Raw genomic sequence first — 20,927 nt, 5'->3', positions numbered from 1 at the left:
ACGTCACCTCCAGGAGGGGGAGATGTGACCCTGAGGTTCCATAAGGAAACCGTACAAAAAATATTTTTGGCACCACTAAAGGATTCCCCCAAGGCTCAGGGAACCTATCAGCAGGGACACATAACAGGGACCCCCAAAGACTCATCCTACCAACCAGAGGAGCGCCGAAAATTCAAACCCAGCATCATCATGGACGCTATCCTTGTTCATATGTCCCCTGGCACAGGAAAAGGAAACTGAGGAAGAGGAAACTAAGGAGGAAGAGGAGGAGTTTCGGCATCTCCACGAGGCCTCAGTCCTCCAGCATCCCTCTGAAATCATCCGCTACACAAACATGGCCACCAACCGGAGAGCAGCTAGACTAAGGGAAAATGATCCCCATCAGCTACACTGAAGCATGCTGCCAAGATGATTCCTGCACCCTCTGCAACGCTGCATCCTCTGCAATACGACCCCCCCCTGAAGGTAGGACACACTATTAGGGGAGACTCTGCTGTGCACTCTGCACTGGTCCCTGCACTACACCCACACTGCAAACAGCAGGGCATGCACCTAGGGGTCTCCTACACTGGGACCCCTCCAGACTACCAGGGTGGGACACACTATCCCAGGACCCTTACAGAGTGGGGATAGTGGGGGAGACTCCAGGGGTCTCTGCTGCATTCTATGCCCTGGAACTCCCACCAGACTCGAGGTCCAGACAGGGAGAAAAGAGTGGGGGGAAGCCCAGCTCTGTGAGAGATTCAAGGATGTGAGGAAGGAACCTGCAGGCAGGTCAGAATGTCCCTAGGTTATCCGCATCCCCCCAAAGGAAAAAAAGAGGAGAAGGGGGACTGTACTTACCCTTCCATGGTATGGGTAACGCTCCAGACAGAAATCCTTGCCACCCAAGTAAGGGAGCTGTCGGCCAAGGGACCGCTGTGACTCAGACCCAAGCCCGGTCGTATGCGATCCTGTGAGAGGTTTTACTCGCGGACCAGCCTCTGTCCATGAGGCTATGTGCTAACACGGAGCTGCGGTCTGCACACGCTCGCTTGCTGGGGGGACCACTAAATCTAGATTAACCAGCATGTCGCCCAGCAGTTGATTGTAGATCTCCCGAGAGAAAGAAAAAAAAGATGTAACAAAGAAGAAAGTTGCTAGGACCAGAGATCCCAGCCGGGACCTAGGTCCTTACTCCTGACTAGACAGAATAAAACTGATTACCCTAGAGCAGAGGGGGGGGGGGGGTTATATACCAGCTGAGGACAGCCCATAGCCAGGTTTTTTTTTTTTTTTTTTTGCCTAGTCCTATTCCTGGAGGAGGCAATATAACCTAGTAGTTATGATTCATGGAGCGCTGTGTCCGTCGATGAACGAAAGAGAAATACTAATTTTAACGCCCCACAACCTCACTACAACCGTGCAGCAAACGCCTTCCAGAGTATTTTGCTGAGCGTTGAATAGGAGGCGTTGAAGGGCTTCAAACGTCTATTGTATCTTCTGCATAGGCGTTTCAGGGGCATTAACGCCTCTCAAACCCCTGCTTTCATTGCCAGTGAGAACTTAGCCTTATTGTTCTGAACTTGTACTTCGTATTGCTGACAGGGCAGAAACTGGCTCTTTGGCTTATCCAGAACCAGGACTTAAGTTGTAGACAGTATGTTGAAAAAAAAAAAAAAAAAGCAAGAAAGCATAATGGGTGCAATGATCCTTGTAACAGACTTGGGATTTCAGGAAAAGATGAACATGGCTTCATGACCTTCACACTTTTCTTCTTCCTACCTCTCTAAATATACAGTGTACAAAACTACATTCCCCCGACAGGTAAAGCATAATTTCCACTTGTTATAGGTCATACATTGTTTAAAAAACAGATTTTCACGCGAAATTAACTTTCTACCATGAAAAAAAAGAAAAAGAAAAAGAAAAAAAAAACGATGAAACATGGAAAAAATAAATTAATGTAATCTTGCAAAAATAGGATATGCAGTATTCTGGGGATGTCAAACCATAAACCAGTAGAGATACCTACTATTTTCTGTCAAAGTTTTCTTTTAATATAAACTCACCATTTCCATAAGGGGTCACAGATTTCTTATTGGTCATCACACGAGCTGTTGCATTGTTGACCTAACCAGGGTTCCCAATGTTAAAAAGGAAAAGAATCATCATCAGAAAAATGACATGCAGAAATTCACTGACCCCTACAAAGTCACTGTGAATCCATATAAAATGGATTAACAACGGCATTGCAGGGGCAATGCAACTTTTCACACATGCAGCATTCTCTCATACAAAAGCAGCACAGACAGTAGAAAGTAGACAAGGAAAAGACAAAGAGCAAGTTCACCTTAACGTTTTCCAATTCTAACAAATTTGCTATATGCCCTTCAATACTTTCAAGTAGTTTACCTCTTAGTCAAGATTAGCTTTGCTGCAGAGCTTTGTGACTTAAGCTGGCCATATGGCTATGCAAATTTCATCTGGTTACTGATGAACTGGCTGGAATTTGCTATATCCATTGGCCCCGTCCACTTCATCCTGCCTGACATCCTTCAGCAGCTGTCAGAAAACAATGGGCACAGTGGGAGATTCGGCTATCTGTGCTGTATAGTATGGATGGGGGAATCAGTGTATGGCCAGCTTTAAACAATTTTAGAATTTACTGATTAAAATGCATTTCTCTCAAACAGCTGTTTGTTTCGGTCACAATCTGTATGCCTATTTCACACATGCAGACTGTTAGTCTGTTTTTTATCGATCCTTTCACAGATGAAAAACGGATATCAATGCATCTCTATGGAAAAAACTGATGTAAACTGACGATCATCCATTTACATCCACTTCCATCAACATCCATTTTTTAGAACAGATAAAAGTCCTATTTTCTTCCATTAAAAAAAAAAAAAAAAAAAAAAAAAAAAACACAAACAGAACAAAAAACAGATGTAAAAACGGACAAACGGTCCATTTTTTCATGAAAGATTGGGCCGGGACTTGGGGTTAAGGACTCTAGCTGGAGGATGTAAAAACAATTACAAACTGCATTCATTTTTTTCTTTGAAAAAACCTGACTGAACTGATCAAATGAACAGACGACATGTGTGAAAGGGGTCTAAGTCCAACAAAGATTTGGTGCTTACGCCAAGCCCAGTGGATCCAGAATTACCTTCTCTTTCACTGCTCTCCTACTCTAGGTCCTGTGTTGTGCCACCATTTCTCTTTTAAGGTCATAGGGAGTTGGCTGTCTCTTTTAGCTTACAACTTAAGGCTTGGCTTGCTTGAAAGTGGAGGAGAGTGGGAGATTAAATTGGTGGAAAATGTTACTTGAGTGGCGGTCCAATTGCATGTGCCTTGCCCTTCACAATATTGCTCTGTGGTTAGTATTTATGATATCTCAGTCCTTTCCCATAGAGGAAAAATAGCAATACAATGTCAGTTATTCTGCCACTTGCAGTGGCTGCATCCCTTCAGTGATATTACTACACTTTTGTCCATACAGCTTGATAAATGGACATCCAAACATTCTGCCAACTAAGTGACAACAATTAAAGGGATACTAAATCCACAACAGTAAAAATCTGTCTGTATATGCATTAAAGCATGCTTGTTTTACTCACTGTGGAACCTAAGGGGTTAATCCTACACATTGTATAAAAAGGCTGTTTGATTCTGTCTTCTCATATCCTCCCCTGCTTCCACAGTTTACAATCCATGTGACATTACAGAGCCTAAGGGGCACTTTAAACATGCTCAGTTTGGTGTGTATTGCTTAGAGTTGGGTGTATGATCAGCACAGGGCCAATCAGCACTGTCCAGACAGAGGATCAGGGGCCCTGCAGCCTCATAGGTCAGTAGATACAAGCTTTAAACAGACTGATAGTAGACATAAGACTGATATATACTGCTGATGAGAAAAGGTATTTAGCAGTTTATATTTACTAAAATACAGGCGGTCCCCAGGTTACAAACAAGATAGGGTCCGTAGGTTTGTTCTTAAGTCGAATTTGTAAGTCGGAACAGGTAAATTTTCTAAGTGTAGCCCCAGCCAAAAGAATAATGTTTAAGGTTTTTAGATAGCATAGGGAAGGGTTACCACCCCTGTACCATTAGTTTTGCTGTCTGTACCCCTGTTCAGAAGGTTTCACCTCACTTTCTGTCCCTATGACAGCTGGATTTTGAAAATTTTGGGTTGTTGTGGAAACAAGGATTGGTGATAAACCTTCAGTGGAGACACCTTTTTCCTATAGCTCTTACAGGAGTGAATTTCCTTCCTAGGAACAGATTTCTTCTCACTTCCTGTTGTCTCTCTCTCTGTAAGTAGGAGTCGTTTGTAAGGCAGATGTTTGTAACCCGGGGACAGCCTGCAATTGGATTTCCATGTTCTGTGTACTGTGGGAGATTAGATATATTGATCGCAGGGTTCTAGGTTTGGCAACAATAAGCATTTTAGCAGTAGTCACACCCCTAAGGTTGCATCTTATTAAGCATTAAAGTATAAGTAGAGGAAAAATGTTTTTTTTTTAGTTTTGGAGAGAGGGAGAGAGAAAAGAGGACTAGCACGCACACCTGTCAGTTTTTATTGCTGTCTGTGCTGCCATTAAGGAGAGAGTCACCCTCTATTTGTCTAGTTAACGAAGTTCACTGAAAGTGAAAGTAGAGGAAAAAAATCACAAATTTTGGGTTATCCCCAGAAAAGTAAGAGAATAAATCTTCCAATGGGTACAAAAGTTCTGGTGGCCTGGGGGTCCCCAAGGAATTCACCTAATTTGCAGGGATTTCCTCCCGCTTCCTGTTCGGCTATGGGACAGGAAGTGAAGGGAAATCTCCACAATGGGACACATGGTGAAAAAAAAAAAAAAATCTGACAGGGGCCGTAACTCTCCCCTGCTCTATCCAAAATGAAAAAAAGTTTTGCCTATAGTTCTACTTTAAGGAGGACAACCAGATCATGTGACCTGATTTTAGAAGTTTACATTATTCTACAATCAAAATTTGTATAATATATGATTTTTAAAGATCTGTACTACTAAAAGCTTCTGCAACTTGTGCTTTGTCCATGCACAAAAATTCAAAGGGTTCACTTTAATGCTTGATTTCCCTTCTCCATACACTCACTTTCCTTTCACTCCCCTGCTGATCTGTCAGCAATGGGGGGTTAGGATACCTATTCGTTCCAGGATAGTGACCACTCAGACATCAGGGCTGTAAATCGAGGCAGAGATATCTGCAGCCCCATGTAAGCTCTACTGGAGCTTAAACAGGACTACTCCTTGCACACATCAGCAAACATGATGCCATGGAAACAAAGGGAAAAGAAGAAAAAATGCTACAGGGGCAGGTTTTAAAGTATGTTTAGCCAGTTTGACAGAGAACTAGAACCAGACATTTTTATTTGGCTGTGTCCCAGTTGGGTAAATTCATCCTCTCCATTTTTCCTGGAGACCATTGTCAACAAGACAAAGTTGTAAAATACCCAAAATATACAGCGGTCACCACAGTAAGAATACATATTCCAACACTACCAACAACTGTCTAAGAGGGGACTAGACCTTGCTTTACAGAACTTTCCTCCCACTTTGTTGCATCTCTCGAACAGGAAATTTCCCCAAACTGGACACAGAGTGATTTTAATATTTGCCTACCCTATTCAAAACATACACTAAATACTTAGTGAACCCCATTGCTCTGCCGTGCATGGGTAAAGCAAAGGATTACTTTTTGCAATTAATGAAACTATAGGGACAATTAAAATAATTTAGTTTTTTGGTCAGGTGAACTTGCACTTTAAAAAGGTTTGATAACATGAACAGAAGAGACTAGAATGTATGACATGTGCCAAAATGAACAGAAGATACATGTAGGATATATTAGTATGAAATAAACCTCTAAGCAATTTAACAGAACATTTTGTTCCAGCATGCAAACTAAATGGAAGCTATATTTAAATCAAGTCAACCCAATAAGGATGCAGTTAGTATTTAAGCATTTACAAACATAGGACAGAAGATACCATTTCAGGTGGGAACTAAAGTAATTGAGGATAGGGCTACAAAAGCAATTACATTTCTTTGCTACCAAGATTTAACTACTTGCTGCCACACATTAACAGCACGCTGATTTCATACAAATTAAGTTACGGCCAACAAGCAGTTAAATAAAAGGATAAGCAATACCTGAACTATTTAAAGATGCTTCCCCTCTGCGCTCATCCTTTGTCTACATTTCGTAATTAAATGCTTGCCAATTACTTTTTATACTGCTTATGTGGTCATATGACTGCAAAGCTAAAGAGCCAGTGCATCTAACAAGCTGCAATGGCCTCAGTGCTCAATCCACCCCCCAAAAAGGTGAGCAAAAGTGAAAAAACAACATGGAAAAAAAACGATAAAGCATCATAAAAGTTATACAAATGTGAAAAAACAAAAACAAAAGAAGAGTGCTAGTGTGGTTGGGAAGGACAAAACTAGACCTTGGAATACACTAATAGAGGTTATGCTACTACCTGCTGCAGAGAGGTTGTCTCCTACGTATGTATTTCTCCTACCCTAATGTGACTGCAAAGCTCCAGCTTACTCTTCTCCCTCTCTGCAGCTGATGGTTGGAACTCTTTTCCTAGCTGACAATGCCGCAACTCTGGGAGCTATGGTTGCTGGTGACTCTGGCTAAAGGGCATTTGAAGCCATTGCCTGACCCTCTCGAGTACAGTGAAGTACCAGAACCACATAGAAAAGCTTTAACACCACACACACAAATGCAGTGATAGATAACAAAATGTAGACAGGGAAGATCATAACAGAGGAGAAGCTTTTCACAGGCAAGTTATTGTGTAGAATTTTCTTCTACTTTACTTGTGAGAAATGTAATTGCTTATCTGTCCTCTAGCCTAAAGCTGGGAGCCATTAACATCCACAGTTGCCACATACACAGGGCCAATTTATTTACAAATTAATCTGCTAGCCAAATAACTTCCAAAATTATCAATGGTCTATTATTAAAGACTTCTGAAAGCATTACATATCTCCTCTTTTGCCAGCCATTAAGGATGACATGTGGGATATTCATAAAATTGTCCATATGACTATACCTTTAGGAATACAAGGTTTTTCTCTAACAGTGTAAAAATTATGCAATTTGGTATTTTAGGCTACAGAAGCTGGGGATTTGGTTAAAAAAGACAAAAAGAAGGGGAATATGGTTACTGTGTGCTGTCTGCATATTAGGTTGATGAGTAGAGATTACAAAACATCAGTGAAGCTAGTGTGTGTTGAAAACATAATAAATCATAGACGAGGAATAAAGTGAATGAGAGAATCAAATACGAAGTTCATTCATACACACTCACTGAGTCCCCCAACAACCACGTTTAATCCACACTTCACCCACCCAGGAACACCACAAAAAGGAGGACAGGTCCCCAAATAAAGCAGAAACTATAACATATCACTGACAGGTAGTAGCATGCAAATCACAAAAGATCACAAGAAACAAAATATAAAAGCAATATACTATAAACATTTCGGGAGGAAAACAAAGCAACGAAAAATCTGAAATATGAGTAGCAGCTCCGAGTCAGAGAGACACTGCAAGTTAATGTCTTACACAGATATCTCTGAAACCAAAAGCTTTTTAGAAAGTATGTTATATAGCAAACAATTAGCTTATGAGGGCACATAAAGCAGAAAGGGTTGAGTAGACAGAAAAGGTTTCTGTAGAAAAGAAGCAAACAGATAACAAAAATGGTAGACCGACAATTATAAGGCCTATTTAGAAATGGTGGATGTTGAAATTTGCCTACTTTCCAGTTGCTAGAATGATTGTGAATCAGTGATTGTGAATCAAGCTGTATAACAACACTTTTATGTGGATTTTGCACTCAGAAATGAACTCTTAACAGCATTTTTGGTAGGGGGGGTAGAGCCTGCACATGACGAAGATAGGAGTATTTTGGAACTGGATCAGAAGTTATTGGAGCTTCTGTGGATTCAGTGCTGCTGCTAACAATGCAAGATGAGGCAAGTATTAGGGTTAGGTTAGTGTTTTTAGGTTGTTAAGTTATTAAGAGGGTTAAAGGATAAGTTCACCTTTAGGAGCATATTACACTCATATTTAGGGTGTAACATTCCTGTGCAGCCACCGCCAGCGCTCCCTTCTCTGTGAGAGCAGGCGGGGAATCTTCTTTCTGCACCCACTGTCACAATTTGAAAAAAAAAGCAGCTGTGCAGGGCTCCGCCCACAGGGAGCGCTTCATTCATAGTTTCCTGCGAATTAATGGACTTACTGCTTGTGGCTTACTGCTTGTAGTTTTCAAGTGCAAAAATGTGCATTTATTTACTTATTTTTTTACAAAAAGGTGAACTTAGCCTTTAATTGCTAACAGAGATAAAGTAAAGCAGGTAACACACTGATTGAAATTTGGTCGGTCCAGCTGGGACTGGCCGAATGTCAATTAGTGCGGGTTTCCCCACTCAACAGAAGATGATTTTTTCTGTCAAAGGGACACAGAACATTTTATGCCAATCAGTAGCTGCTGATCTGTATATTCAGACAGTGGCAGAATACATAGTCCTGATTTTAGATTAAGGGTTAAGTGTAAGTTGGCGTTTAAAGCATAAAAATGCAAATGAAAAAAACAGCCGATTAACAAGCCTTACATGTGGTGGCCTTACTTTTCAGGCTTTCCCCACCCTCTTTATTTTCACCTGGTAATCTGGTGAACACCACACTTTAGGTCTTATGGTAGCTACACTTACTCCACTGTATCTATGGGAAGGAGCCATGGTCGTCATCCCAGGACACGCCACAAACTTGTCGCTTTTTCATCTTTATTAAATGGGTGAGTGGGGGAATTTTTAGTTAAGAAAATAGCTTGAAATAAAGAGAAGCTTGGTGTATTAAATCCATTAACAGGTTACGAGAACACTACATTTCTGGGAAGATCAACAGGTATTTTCTGTATTTGCCGAAGATGGTGTTTGCCTGAGAAGTTAAAAATAATGCAACTACCACACCTAAAGACAAGTAAGCTGCAATATATATTTTTCCTGATTTTAGATATCCTTTAAGGGATAAGTGGTTGGTGGTGAGAAGGGGATGGTTAGGGGCTAACTTTAGTGGCTAGGTTATGTGATCAGAATAGAGAAAGGGTTACATTTTAAGTTAAAGTAAAAGTGTTGCATCAAGGCAAAGGTTAAGGATACAGCATTGAAGGATTATGTGGGGCAATTATTGTACAGCTTAAGCTGAGTGTTGTTAGGAGCTCAGACAGGGGATGGGTTCAGTGTTAGAGACTTTAGTGAGCAATGTTATGTCCTTGTTACTGAAAAACAGCTACTATTTTTTTTTTTTTTTAAGTATTAAATATACCATTTTGAATGAACTTGTGCATAACCCTTAGTAAACAATTAAGGTCACCATAAAGCAGTTAAACTGACATGCTGCAAAGAAATCTTCCAGGTCTATGTGATTTAAATGGTTGTGATCCATCCTCCAACAGAGAATGCTGTTAAAAAAATAAAAAACGAACCCTATGAATTTCTCAGGCCAATGATTAGAGGTGGAAATGTATTTCCCTTATTTACATTCCCCCTCCTGTATGCCTTATACTAAAAGACATACACAATGTAGATATTCACCAGTATGCCCGATTTGCACCCCCACACGTTAAGAAACTAGGATTTTTCCAGCCTTTATAAATAAGCCTGTAAATGAAATGCGAGCAGGAAATGCAAGCAGATAAAAGTCTAAGCAAGTGAATAAAGGCAGGGTGACCCAGGGAGTGAAAATGGAAACTAAAGCAGCGAACACTTGAGTGAAAAACGGCAAAATAAAAATGGGGGAAAAAAAACTTAAAGGGAGCACAAAGAACAGAAAGCATGAAATGGTTACCAATCACAAAGTAAAACCCTTTGAAATAAGCAAAAATAAGCAGTGAATCTGTGTATGGTTAATAATGATACACAAATAGTATGAAGATACATAAAAGGGGGAAACGGGCAAATGAACCATGCAGCAGTGGTATTAAAGCAGTGATTTTAAAAGCAATGTATTGAAAAAATAAAAAAGGAACAAATAAATAGTAATGAAGAAAATAGGGAGTGATTAGCAAGGAAAAGCTTTAGGGAAGGTTCATAACCTTAGGGAAATCTGATCTAGTTTCTCCTTGAAATAAAATGTGTTTATCTGAAGATATAAGACTGGCAAAAATCTTATTAGGGGTAAATGCAAAAGCTGAGCACCAAAAGCAGATGTTCTAGTCAAGAAGCCAAAAATAGTGCAGCATTATTTTGCTCATCTATAACCCTCTTGTACATTCGGAAACATCTATATAAAGATTATTTTCTTCATTTAGATATCTATCCCTTTCTACACACACACACACTTAGTGATTAAAATCCCTTACAAGTTTTTTTCTAAAACCAAATGGACTGGGGAAAAATAGAACATAACATGATTCATGTGCATAAGTTTGGGCATCCATTAACTTGTTTTATTAGTGTTTCTTTGTAAAGTGCCACATTTTAACAGACTTATTTTGTGTCTTATACCAAAAGCAGGGAAGACAATTTGATAAAGTGTAAGTTGACCATTACAAGGTGCTCTTACACTGGACCCCCTCCCATTCCTCCTCCCCCAGTCCTGTTGTACCAGTGTCACACGATCCCCCCCCGCTGTCAGACACAGAGATGCGGCTTCATCAGTACGGGGGTGTACAATCCCCATGGAGTAATCTTCTATCTGTACCTCTGAGCATGTATGGACAAGAGTCATTCTAATTGGTCAGCATCGTCACATAGATGGCACTGACCAATAATCTATCTAGCCCGCCTTGTCAGCTCTGTGAGGAGAGAAATCCCCTGACTAGTGAAACAGCGTCCTAGTGCCTAACAGCGGGGGATCATGGGACAAAGGTACAGCAGGACCAGGAAGGGATGGGATGAGGATCCAGTGTAAGGCTTATGTAAAAGGTGAACGTACTCTAAGGTACACTTTCTATTAAGAAATATGAGCTGTCATCGCCAACCACAAACTCAAAATCCCCATTTTCTTTAAACCTTGAAAAAAAGTCTTTCTTCAATAATTATCATTGGGCGAAGCCAATGTACAAATGGCTTTGTTTACATTTAGCCCGTGTCTAATCTATAAATTTAGACAGTGGGAACTACAAAGTGAGGAATCTTCTCCACATACTTGTTCGATGTATTCACTGCCAGAAGCCATATTCTGTTTTTTAAGTTGCACTTGTGTAATCCCTGAAAAACCTCTGCTAGATGCAATACTAAATGATTGGAGCATGTTACAGGACTAATATTATTAGTGAGAAGGTGGAGACTCAGCTCCTACAAATAGAAAGTGCTCTACAGGTTAGGACAGTGGTAATAATGAAAGAAAAATCTATACTGAATAGATTAGACTAGTGTAAGGACACTGATGGTGCCAGGAAAACAGATTATTATAAACCTTTGTACAGTTTTGGGAGCGCAACCAGAATAGGTACTCTGCTGGATGTGTTCATCTCAAATACTGTAGAGCTTTTAACAAATGTTCATATTAAAGCAGAATTGCACACAAATGTATTTGGAGAGGATAAATTATGGAAGCTATAGAAAATCTGTCAGGCGATTGTTTTATTAGGCACTTGAACATGTTTCCCTATTGGAAGATATTTCTTCAACACTAATTCTAATGGCAACATTTTGGATTGCCCTTTGCCATAAAAAAAAAAAAGGGGGGGGGGTGGGTTTTTTTTTTTTATTAACTAGTAAGATTTCCAAAGCATGTTAAGGGCTGCTAAGACAATCGCAAATGCACCACAGGGACTGGTTTAGAAACAATTGGACACATTTAATGTGAACATCTCAAAAGAGCTGAGTTTAGTTACTTCTATGCTTCCTAAACACTACATATAATTTATGGGTGTTGGGCAAATGCAATTCCATTGGTTTATCAACTCTTGGAAACCAATCTAGTAAAACTGTGCAAGCAACTTTTTTTTTTTTCTTCAAACACAAAGTGACAAATGACCACTATGTACTTTTGTTCGCACTATATCGCACAAAAAAAAAAGAAAAAACACAAAAAAAAACCCTGTAGTCTATTTATATTGCAGCTTGCCAATCCTTAGAAACAAGTGATGCAATAGTTAGGCTCTTTCAGTAAGCCAGCAAGTCTGTTTAACAGAACAAGCACCCAAAAATATGTTGTGTTTTCAGATGTGTGGGAGCACGAATAGAATGTATGGCAGTCTCAAGTGGCTGCAAAAGAGCAGTGTTTTGGTTGCAGGAATAGATGCGATTTACACTCTGTCCCACATTTGGCACAGTATAAACCTAGCCTATTTTCTATAAAATAGTTTAGCAAGGATGTAGAATCTATTGATTTTTCTCTTGCTCAGTTCATGGGCTTAACAAGAGAAATCAAAGTGTATGGCTAGTTTTAGAATATTTCTCAACTAGAAGCATTCACTTAAAAATAGTAGGACAAGATGGCTAAGGGCTATAGGAAACGTTCAGGAGACTGATTTTATTAATTATGTTTTATTAAATACTGACTGACGCTGTCCAAATTTTTGCACATGACACATTGTGTTTCTCCCCAAGCTTAATTTAGGCAACTAAAATATGACCGTGCAATAAATTTGCAAAAAATAATTTTTTTTAATTAATTTATTTTTAAGTTTGTCTTCAATATTTTGCTATTTGTTAGCATAAAAAAGAAAAGGCAAAAACCTCTAATTTGACCATCTCTGTTGTCTCAAGCACATGCACTGTTGTATAGATAATATTCATTAATATCTGGCCACACACGCGCAAACACACTTGTTAGTACCCTACAATACTAATTAGATTCCTGGGCAATGGGATAAATTTGCTGAATTACAAATCCTATATGAAAGGCTTTGAGATTTATGCCTTGAAAAAAAAAAGGGAAAAATTTTAAAAAATTATTTTAGATTATAAAAACTCTTGCTCAAAATAAGTGGACAAATATTGTGGTGCATTTATGTCATAAATGTGTTATTGGCAATTATATGTGCTGCTTTAAACAATCACTGGGTAGTGCAAGATAAGGCAAACCAGGGATCGGTATATAGTGAGCAATCACTTCAAAATTACAATTATGAAAGATATTGTTAATGTGAATGTAAGGTAGTAAAATGTTGTGTTGTGGGAGATGAAGGCAATACAGATATTACCCAAACTATCAAGAGGACATGAGCACACGCATTAAAAGGAGAAGAAATAAAGCATACACAAATAAAAAAAAGGGTATAATACACAAGTTTAAAATACAGAAAAAAAGTGAAGCAGAATTGTAAGCAAGCATTTTAGAAGGCAGTGATGAAAAACACAGAGCCATTTAAAGAAAAATAAATAGGGATAGAGATAAAGAAGTGAAAGAGGAAAGAGCGGGGTGCAGCTGCTGGCATTTTGCAATCTTCCAGTTTCAGGTAAAGACATGCACCTCGATTTTTCGCCCCTCAATCACCGTGCTGTGCAATTTCTCCCGGGCCCGGTCAGCATCCGCGCTAGTTTCAAAAGTTACAAAACCAAAACCCTGCGTGCAAAGGGGAGACATACATGCAAATCATTAGAGAAGGGAAGGGGGAAGAACTAAGAGAAGGGCCAGGAAAGGTGAAAAGGGGAGCACAAGAGAACATCAGCCGCCAGAGAGCCAGATTTGAGACTTTGGGGGGATGGGAGGGGAGAAAAATTACACAAAAACTTCAGATTTTTTAAAATTCTTTTTTAATTTGGCAACAGTGAAAGGTCAGAAAACACAGAGCACTAATCTGTCATATTGATGCTGCTCAGACACATGCAATGTGAGGGGTAGTGACACCAATTGTATATTGAGAAAAAAAAAAAAAAACAAAGAAAAATCTAACACTAACCAATTTTACTGTTTAAGCCAGTGTTCTTTTAAAGCCACAATGCTGAATGTAAAGTCAAGTAAATATTTATCCCTGCTTCAATATTTTCAAGTCATAACTGGATGCTTAATGGGTTCAGGTATTTATTGATGCAGTACAACACTAAAAACTGTCCTTACTTCAATTAGTCAAAAACTCAGATAATCGCTTTACAGTTTTGTCAGATTTAGATTTTCAATTTAACCGTTTTAGTGTGCAAACTTCCAAAAACCATAAAATCCTGAATTCAATAATGCCAATCAAGCTTTTATGCCTGCCAGGGTAGGAGGCCTCCTGAAATTAACCTTCAGAATTTGGTTCCCCCAAGTTAAAGAAATGTGCCACTAAAGGGAGTTTTTTTTAGGTTTGGAGCTCTGCTTAAAAAAATATTATACCTGTGTTGAGAATGTAATTTTGGTTGGGTCTCAAATTTATAAAAAAATAAAAGTACAAATAGGTTTTCGCAGTTGTTAGAATATCTGGGATGAAATCAAATGTAGCTTTTTAAATCCTGTTACACAAGACAATTTGGAGAGGGTGCATTCCAACTGTCAGTGTGAGCAGAGTAAGAAGTTTACAAGCAAGAGAGCACTGGCTTCAGGCCCTTTGACACAATCTTTGATGCCAACAGTAGACTTATGCTGGTTTTTAAAAAATGCCCCTGCAAACCTCTCCATGTTTTATTTCTAGCAGTGTTATTATATTAATAGTAATATAAACTGAATTTATTCAACTCCAAACACAAGATTATAGGGGGAAAAAAAAAATCTTAAATAGGGACAGAAGTGAACTATGAAATTAAAGTTTGCAATGTACAGGCATCTAAAAATCAGCGAATTCATATGATATTGTTAAGCATTCATATTTTACTTCAAACTGAAATACCAGTTCCCATTGTCAAACCAATTATGCTTGTATCCAGCTAAAAATTGTGGCCAAGAATCATACTTTTTTTTTTCTTTTGCTGCAAAGAAAACTAAACAGAAAAAAAAAAAAAAACTTAAAGAATTAAAATGGGCAAGTAAATAAAAGGAAACAGAATATGAACTATGAATATTCCCTGTCTGATAAAGTAAAAATTTACCATGAAACTGTAAATGTTAATTTATAACGGAGAAGGATTTCCGCTTCCTATGGACTGTTCAGAATACAAAATGTTATCAAAAAGACACAAAGATCAAAAAAAAAAAGTAACAGTTGGACAATTTTGTTTCAAAAGATATTGCAACACAATTCTAAATGTTGTATTACAGGAGCTATCAAAGGGGTCTTTAAGGTCATAATTATCAAAATAATAAAAAGGAGAAACCATTTGTTCTAAAAAGGGCAGGATTTGCGATCATTTATTAGCATAACCTGCAGCATGGCAGCTTCTGTACTTCTCCATGCACAGCTTTTCATTTAAATTGTGTAATGAGGATGCATTACATATTTTGTAGCTCATGTATTTTGGGGACTCTAGCTTATTAAAAAAAAAAAAAAAAAAAAAATGCATTTAGCTCCCTGAAGGCTTCTATGGCTATCACACTTTCACCATTTTATTAGCCAAGCCTGAAGGCTTTATGAACAATAGTATATTTACATTTTCACATTATTGCGATATCTTTTGAAAATACAATGACAAATTCAATAGGTCTAAACAAATAATGGTGCTGCTCTCTACTATAAATGCAACTCTTTCTTGCATAACAGAAATATGAATACGCAGCACAGCTGAATGTAATAACCTTTTATAGTCAAATCAGTGCAGTTTGGGAATTAATCCAAACCAAAGTAAGAGAAGAAATGGATAGAGCTTTTCTTTAACCCTACACTGTCAAGATGTGAAAGCTACTATTGAAACTGTAACACTTATACCCCATAGCTGATGTAGTGGTTTACATTTCAAAAGTTATACAGTGTTAATTATTCAACAGGACACAAAGCAGAAGCTAAAGGAACCAGTAGTAAGCCAGTTCATCAATTAATCACAAAATGTTATTTTCAGACAGCAAAAGGGCAACAATGATCAAAATGCTGCTTGATGGAAGCATCACAAAATAGATTGTTTGTTAAAGGGTAACAATTACACAGCTGCTGCATTCATATTTTTAAACCCTCAGTTTGATGGTGAAAACTATACCTAATGACTGTTCCATTCCATGTCTTTCCTACAGACCTTTTTCTACAAAATATAATTTCAAACAAAGAGGTTTAAAAAAATTAGGAAAAATGTCAGGTGTGTTCAGTTTATTCTTATAAATTGTAACACCAGGGAGTGAACAAAAAATGTAAATTTCTAAACCCTGTTTGCAGAGGAAGTGATGTGGCAGACACCAGTCAGCAATATTATATTACCCATACTGCTTTCAGAGGGAAATGTAATAAAGCTTTGTCTGTGGAACATTTTGATCTCTTCCACATTTTACAGTATGCTCAATTCTTGCAGAACCTGGAAAGAATCAAACTGCCACGTATTACATTTGCTTGCTTGACATCACTCCAAATAATAAAAAGGGAACAGGAGCATCAAGTTAAAAAACTGTTATAACTGTATCCATTTTTACTCCACAGCTGGTTTTAGTTAAGTTTGTTAAAACATACATAAACCTAGTGACTGCCATTGTGGTGTATATATTATACTAAAAAAAAAAAACATTTTCTCACATTTTCTGACACAATTTGCCTTGAGAGCTCAAACTGCTAAGAGTTCTGATGATAGGTCAACAATTAAATAAGCTTAATGCGAATAAGTATGCACACATTCGTGTTTAAAATGTTTATCAAAGAAGAGGACGATTAAAATTGTAAATATACAAACCCTGTGTAGATACCAGACCATATGTGACCAGACAGGAGGTAAAAATCAACCACTTGAAGGGCTGTCAATCAACTGGCTAACATAAAAATGTTTGCCTCAGCTTTTTTAGGACACATCCTTGCATCTACTTGTTTAAAAAGGAAATTATAAGGGTTTAGGATCACTTTAGGGGTTGTATGTTTATCTTAATGCTTATATGCATTAAGATAAAAAAAACCTGTGTGCAGCAGCCCCACTCAGCCCCCCTAAAACTTACTTGAGCCCCATTGCGATCCAGCGATGTGAACGAATGCCTCGGTCATCCAGGACTCTCCCTCCTGATTGGTTTAGACAACAGCAGAGCCATTGGCTCCTGCTGCTGTCAAAGTCAGTTAGCCAATGAGGAGAGAGAGAGAGAGAGAGAGAGAGAGAGAGAGAGGGGGTGCGGGCTGAACCGTGGCTCCGTGTCTGAATGAACACAGAGCTGTGGCTCAGGTGCGCCCATAGCAAGCAACTTACTGTGGGGGCATTTAAGAGTGATGGGCCAGGAGCGCCAGCGGGGGGGACCAGAGAAGAGACACAGAGCAGGTAAGTATAACATGTTTGTTATTTTTAAAGAAAAATAAAAAAAAACACAAGACTTTAGTATCACTTTAAAGTGTATGGCCAGCTAAAACTTTTTTTTTTTTTTTTTGATGCCCATACACAAGCCTTTCTTTCAGACTTTGGGCTGAACGTAAAGTATGCAAGATTTCTCCATCCATGCCATAGTGCAGAAGGAGGAATTTTCTACTGTAGCTATTGCATTTTTTTAGCCCACCCCATTGGATCTCTGGCTGTGTGAAGCTCTTTGATCATTAAAGCAGCAGATCTGTCAGTGTATCAGTGTGCCTGTACAGCCAAGCAGATGCAATCTGACAGGAAGAGAGAATGAACTACCATGTTGTTCCACAGAGCTGTGGTAGTTCATTGACCACTACCAGCTGACAGCCACAAATGATTGCTCTCGCTCTGTTTGCGGTAATACCGCACATGTGCATTTACATATGCGTGCAAGACCGACGCGTGCATTTGCCTTTGTGTAGGGGGACATGGGAGCTTTAAAAAAAAAAAAAAATATGTTAATACACTTAATTTTTGCAAGCTTTTTAAATTAACAAGGGATGAACAAGGGTTGATCACCTTTGGTAGCCTGTAAAAGTGGCCCAGCGGTTAATTAGCTGCTACGGTCGCATTTACAAAAAAATAAACAAAAAACCCATTGCTGGCAGAATACATACATACATACTGAGATGATGCTTGTAGCTGCACGCATCATTCTGGTATATAATTTCAAGCCCCATGAGGTATATGTACGTTAAGCAGGGGCTGAAGTGGTTAAAGCAAAACTGTAGCCAAAAATAAAGTTGCCCATTAGAGAATATTTCAGTGCCTCACTCTCCCTCAATTTGGATCAGTACTCCTATGACACCAGAGGTACTCGGTCTTCTTGGTTTGCTGACAGTCCCTTTCATTCAACATGCCTCTAATCCCAGGGCATTAGGCTCGATTCACACTAATGCGTTTTTTCATGCTTTTTGCAGAAATGCATTTCATATTTTTTAATAAATAGAATAAGCACCCTTCTAAATTAATCAAAGTAATAAATAAATTACAGCGCTAAAATAATGAATGGATGAACAGGGCAATCACTCAACCTTCTATATATTAAAAAGTTCATAAAGTTACATAAAGTTCAACTGTAACATGACTGTCCAATAGAGGATACACAGATATGCCATTCCAGTTTAACCTGAAAATAAAGAGGAGAAAAGGTCCAACATAGCGTGATACTGTGATAGACGGGTAAATCAGGGAGTGGGGGGGGGGGGGGGGGGGAAGGGTCACACCATTCAAAATAGACATGTAGTGCTCTCTTCCTTCTTCCCCACATGTAATGCAAACTCACGAGACCAACGTGTTATATAAGCATTTCAAGAGAGTAGTTTTTATGGCTCCGTCATCACACCTTCGTATAAAATAGTCAGGACCTCCAGAGTTTAGCTCTCACACTCAATGAGAGAAACACCGGTGGTTAAAAGTTGAATCCTCGTTTATTAACATGTGACAAAAATAAAACCCAGTTATTCACTCGTGTCATGCCGCTGCATGTGACAAAAACAGCGGCGCAACCAGGCTTGGCAACCATGCCCAATGTGTTTCCAACAAAAGTCCATCATCAAGGGGCCGCTTGATGATCGACTACGCTTTAGAAATGCTTATAGAACATGTTGGTCTCGTGAGTTTGTATTACATGTGGGGAAGGAAGTCTATTTGAATATACCATCACTGGTGTGACCCTCCCCCCTTGATTTACCCGTCTATCACAGTATCACGATATGTTGGACCTTTTCTCTTCTTTATTTTCATGTTAAAACCGGAAAGGCATATCTGTGAATCCTCTATTGGACAGTTGTGTTACAGTTGAACTTTATGAACTTTTTAATATATAGAAGGGTGAGTAATTGCCCTGTTTATCCATTCATTATTTTAGCGCTGCAATTTATTTATTTCGTATTTTAAACATGGGTTCCCATGAACACGTTCACATCAATGCCTCTGCGTTTTTGGAAAAGGGTCAAGGACTTTTTTTCCTGCAAAATGCAGCATTTTGCATGTAAAAGACTCAATGGACCTGCATCCAAAATGCAGGTATTGCATTTTTACCGCAATTTGCTTTTTTTTTTTAAATCTGCCCAACAACAAATTTTCCAAAAACAAACGCAAAAAACAAAATTGCGGTAAAAAACGTGGAAAGCACAGCAAAAAGCACTACAGAAAATGCTCAGAAGCTCAACAAGTATGCACTACAGGATTGCATTCAGACTTGCCTGATTAGTAAAGAAATAGTCACCAACACGCACCCCACCCCTCAAAAGGAAAGGTTCCTCAAAATTTGCCTCATCACAAATTTTCCTTTGACTGTAGGATAGGGGGGTACTTCTTGCAGTGCCCACATTGCATTCTCATAAGGAAATTGACTGTCTGAAATGGATCAAAATGTCCTCTACAGTTAAAGCCCAGTCAGACAAAACTGTTCAGCTTCAAATAAGACTAGCTTGTGTCAGCCTGTCTCCATTTTAGGAAAAGGAAACAGACTGTCATGTGACAGCTTATTTGGGCAAGAAAAAAAAACATCTTGCTAAAATACAAATTCCCTAGCAGCAAGTGGAGTGGGAAACCAGGCTTTTTTCAGGTAGTATGCAGATTAAGACCTTTTTCTTCTGGCTTTCTTGATTTGGATGCTTGTTCTTATAATACCAAAGCCTACAGCAGTCTGGTAACTGGGACTGTAAGAACTAAGTCAGAAATGGCTGCCTCTGTTTACTTGAATGTTTTGTGCTCCTATTCTATAATACAGGTACATCGAAGGATATGTACCCTAGCACCCACAGACGCCTTTGCATCCCAGAAATGTACCCTCTTAACTACTAGCTCTTTTACCATAGATTAGTCACAGCCACGTTCTAGCCAAGAAACAGATCATACGTTCCTTAATAGGAATTTTCCATAATTTCAGAATGACCTAACATCAAAACTTCAACAAGTTTTGTCTTTAACTCTTATTACTAAAGATGCTGTACCTTCTCAACACTGACTTACATTTTATACAATGTGTTAAATTGTAAACCTACAATTTTACACTTTAGGCCTCATGCACACTGGATGTTTTTGCAGCCCCTCCTAGAGGTGCCAGGCGTTTTTTTCCCCCCCCTACCTCTAAGCATGTTAGCCAATATGTCCATGCACACAGGCTTTTAGTGGTAGGGTTTTTTTTAGAGGTGGAAAAAAAAAAAAAAAACCCCAAAAACCCCACTGCCAGTGTATCCAGAAGCAGGGGCGTTTTTGCAGAAAAACACTTAACCCATGTAAGAAGAAGAAGAAAAAAAAAATGTTTTAGTTGTCACCAGAAATGAAGCTGAGTAAAGCCTTGTATGCACACAGGTGATTTGAGGTTTCTGGCTTAGGACTTTTTGCACCTGCGAGAGACAGCAGTGTATGGTCAACTAGAATGATGAATGACCGTACACTTGTATATACCATGCTTGCACAAGCATAAATTTCAGAATGCGCATAAGCCGCTATGATTTTCACCTGTGCACAAGTTCATGCAATCAGTATACAGCCATTCATTACTATGGGCATTTGTATGCTGCAGCCATCTATCCGGGGTGCAGAAATATGCCTGTAGATTACCTAAGATAGGCATGTCCA

General features: G+C 38.9%; 1 protein-coding gene across 7 annotated transcripts in view; it reads right to left on the bottom strand.

Annotated features, from left to right (window-relative positions):
* Positions 1 to 20,927, bottom strand: part of RBFOX2 (RNA binding fox-1 homolog 2) — a 528,484-nt gene that overhangs the window by 123,283 nt on the left and 384,274 nt on the right. For all 7 annotated transcript variants that reach the window (XM_082266542.1, XM_082266544.1, XM_082266545.1 and 4 more), the window contains exons 5-6: positions 13,447 to 13,539; positions 2,052 to 2,112 (exon numbers count right to left, since the gene is read on the bottom strand). In XM_082266542.1, coding sequence (XP_082122668.1) covers positions 2,052 to 2,112; positions 13,447 to 13,539 — 154 coding nt within the window. The remainder of the gene's footprint in view (positions 1 to 2,051; positions 2,113 to 13,446; positions 13,540 to 20,927) is intronic.

Source organism: Pelophylax lessonae (assembly GCF_965119305.1).
Source record: "Pelophylax lessonae genome assembly, chromosome: 8".
NCBI lineage: Eukaryota > Metazoa > Chordata > Amphibia > Anura > Ranidae > Pelophylax > Pelophylax lessonae.
The sequence above is the reverse complement of the archived record's forward strand: the minus strand, read 5'-3'. Positions and strand labels throughout refer to the sequence as shown.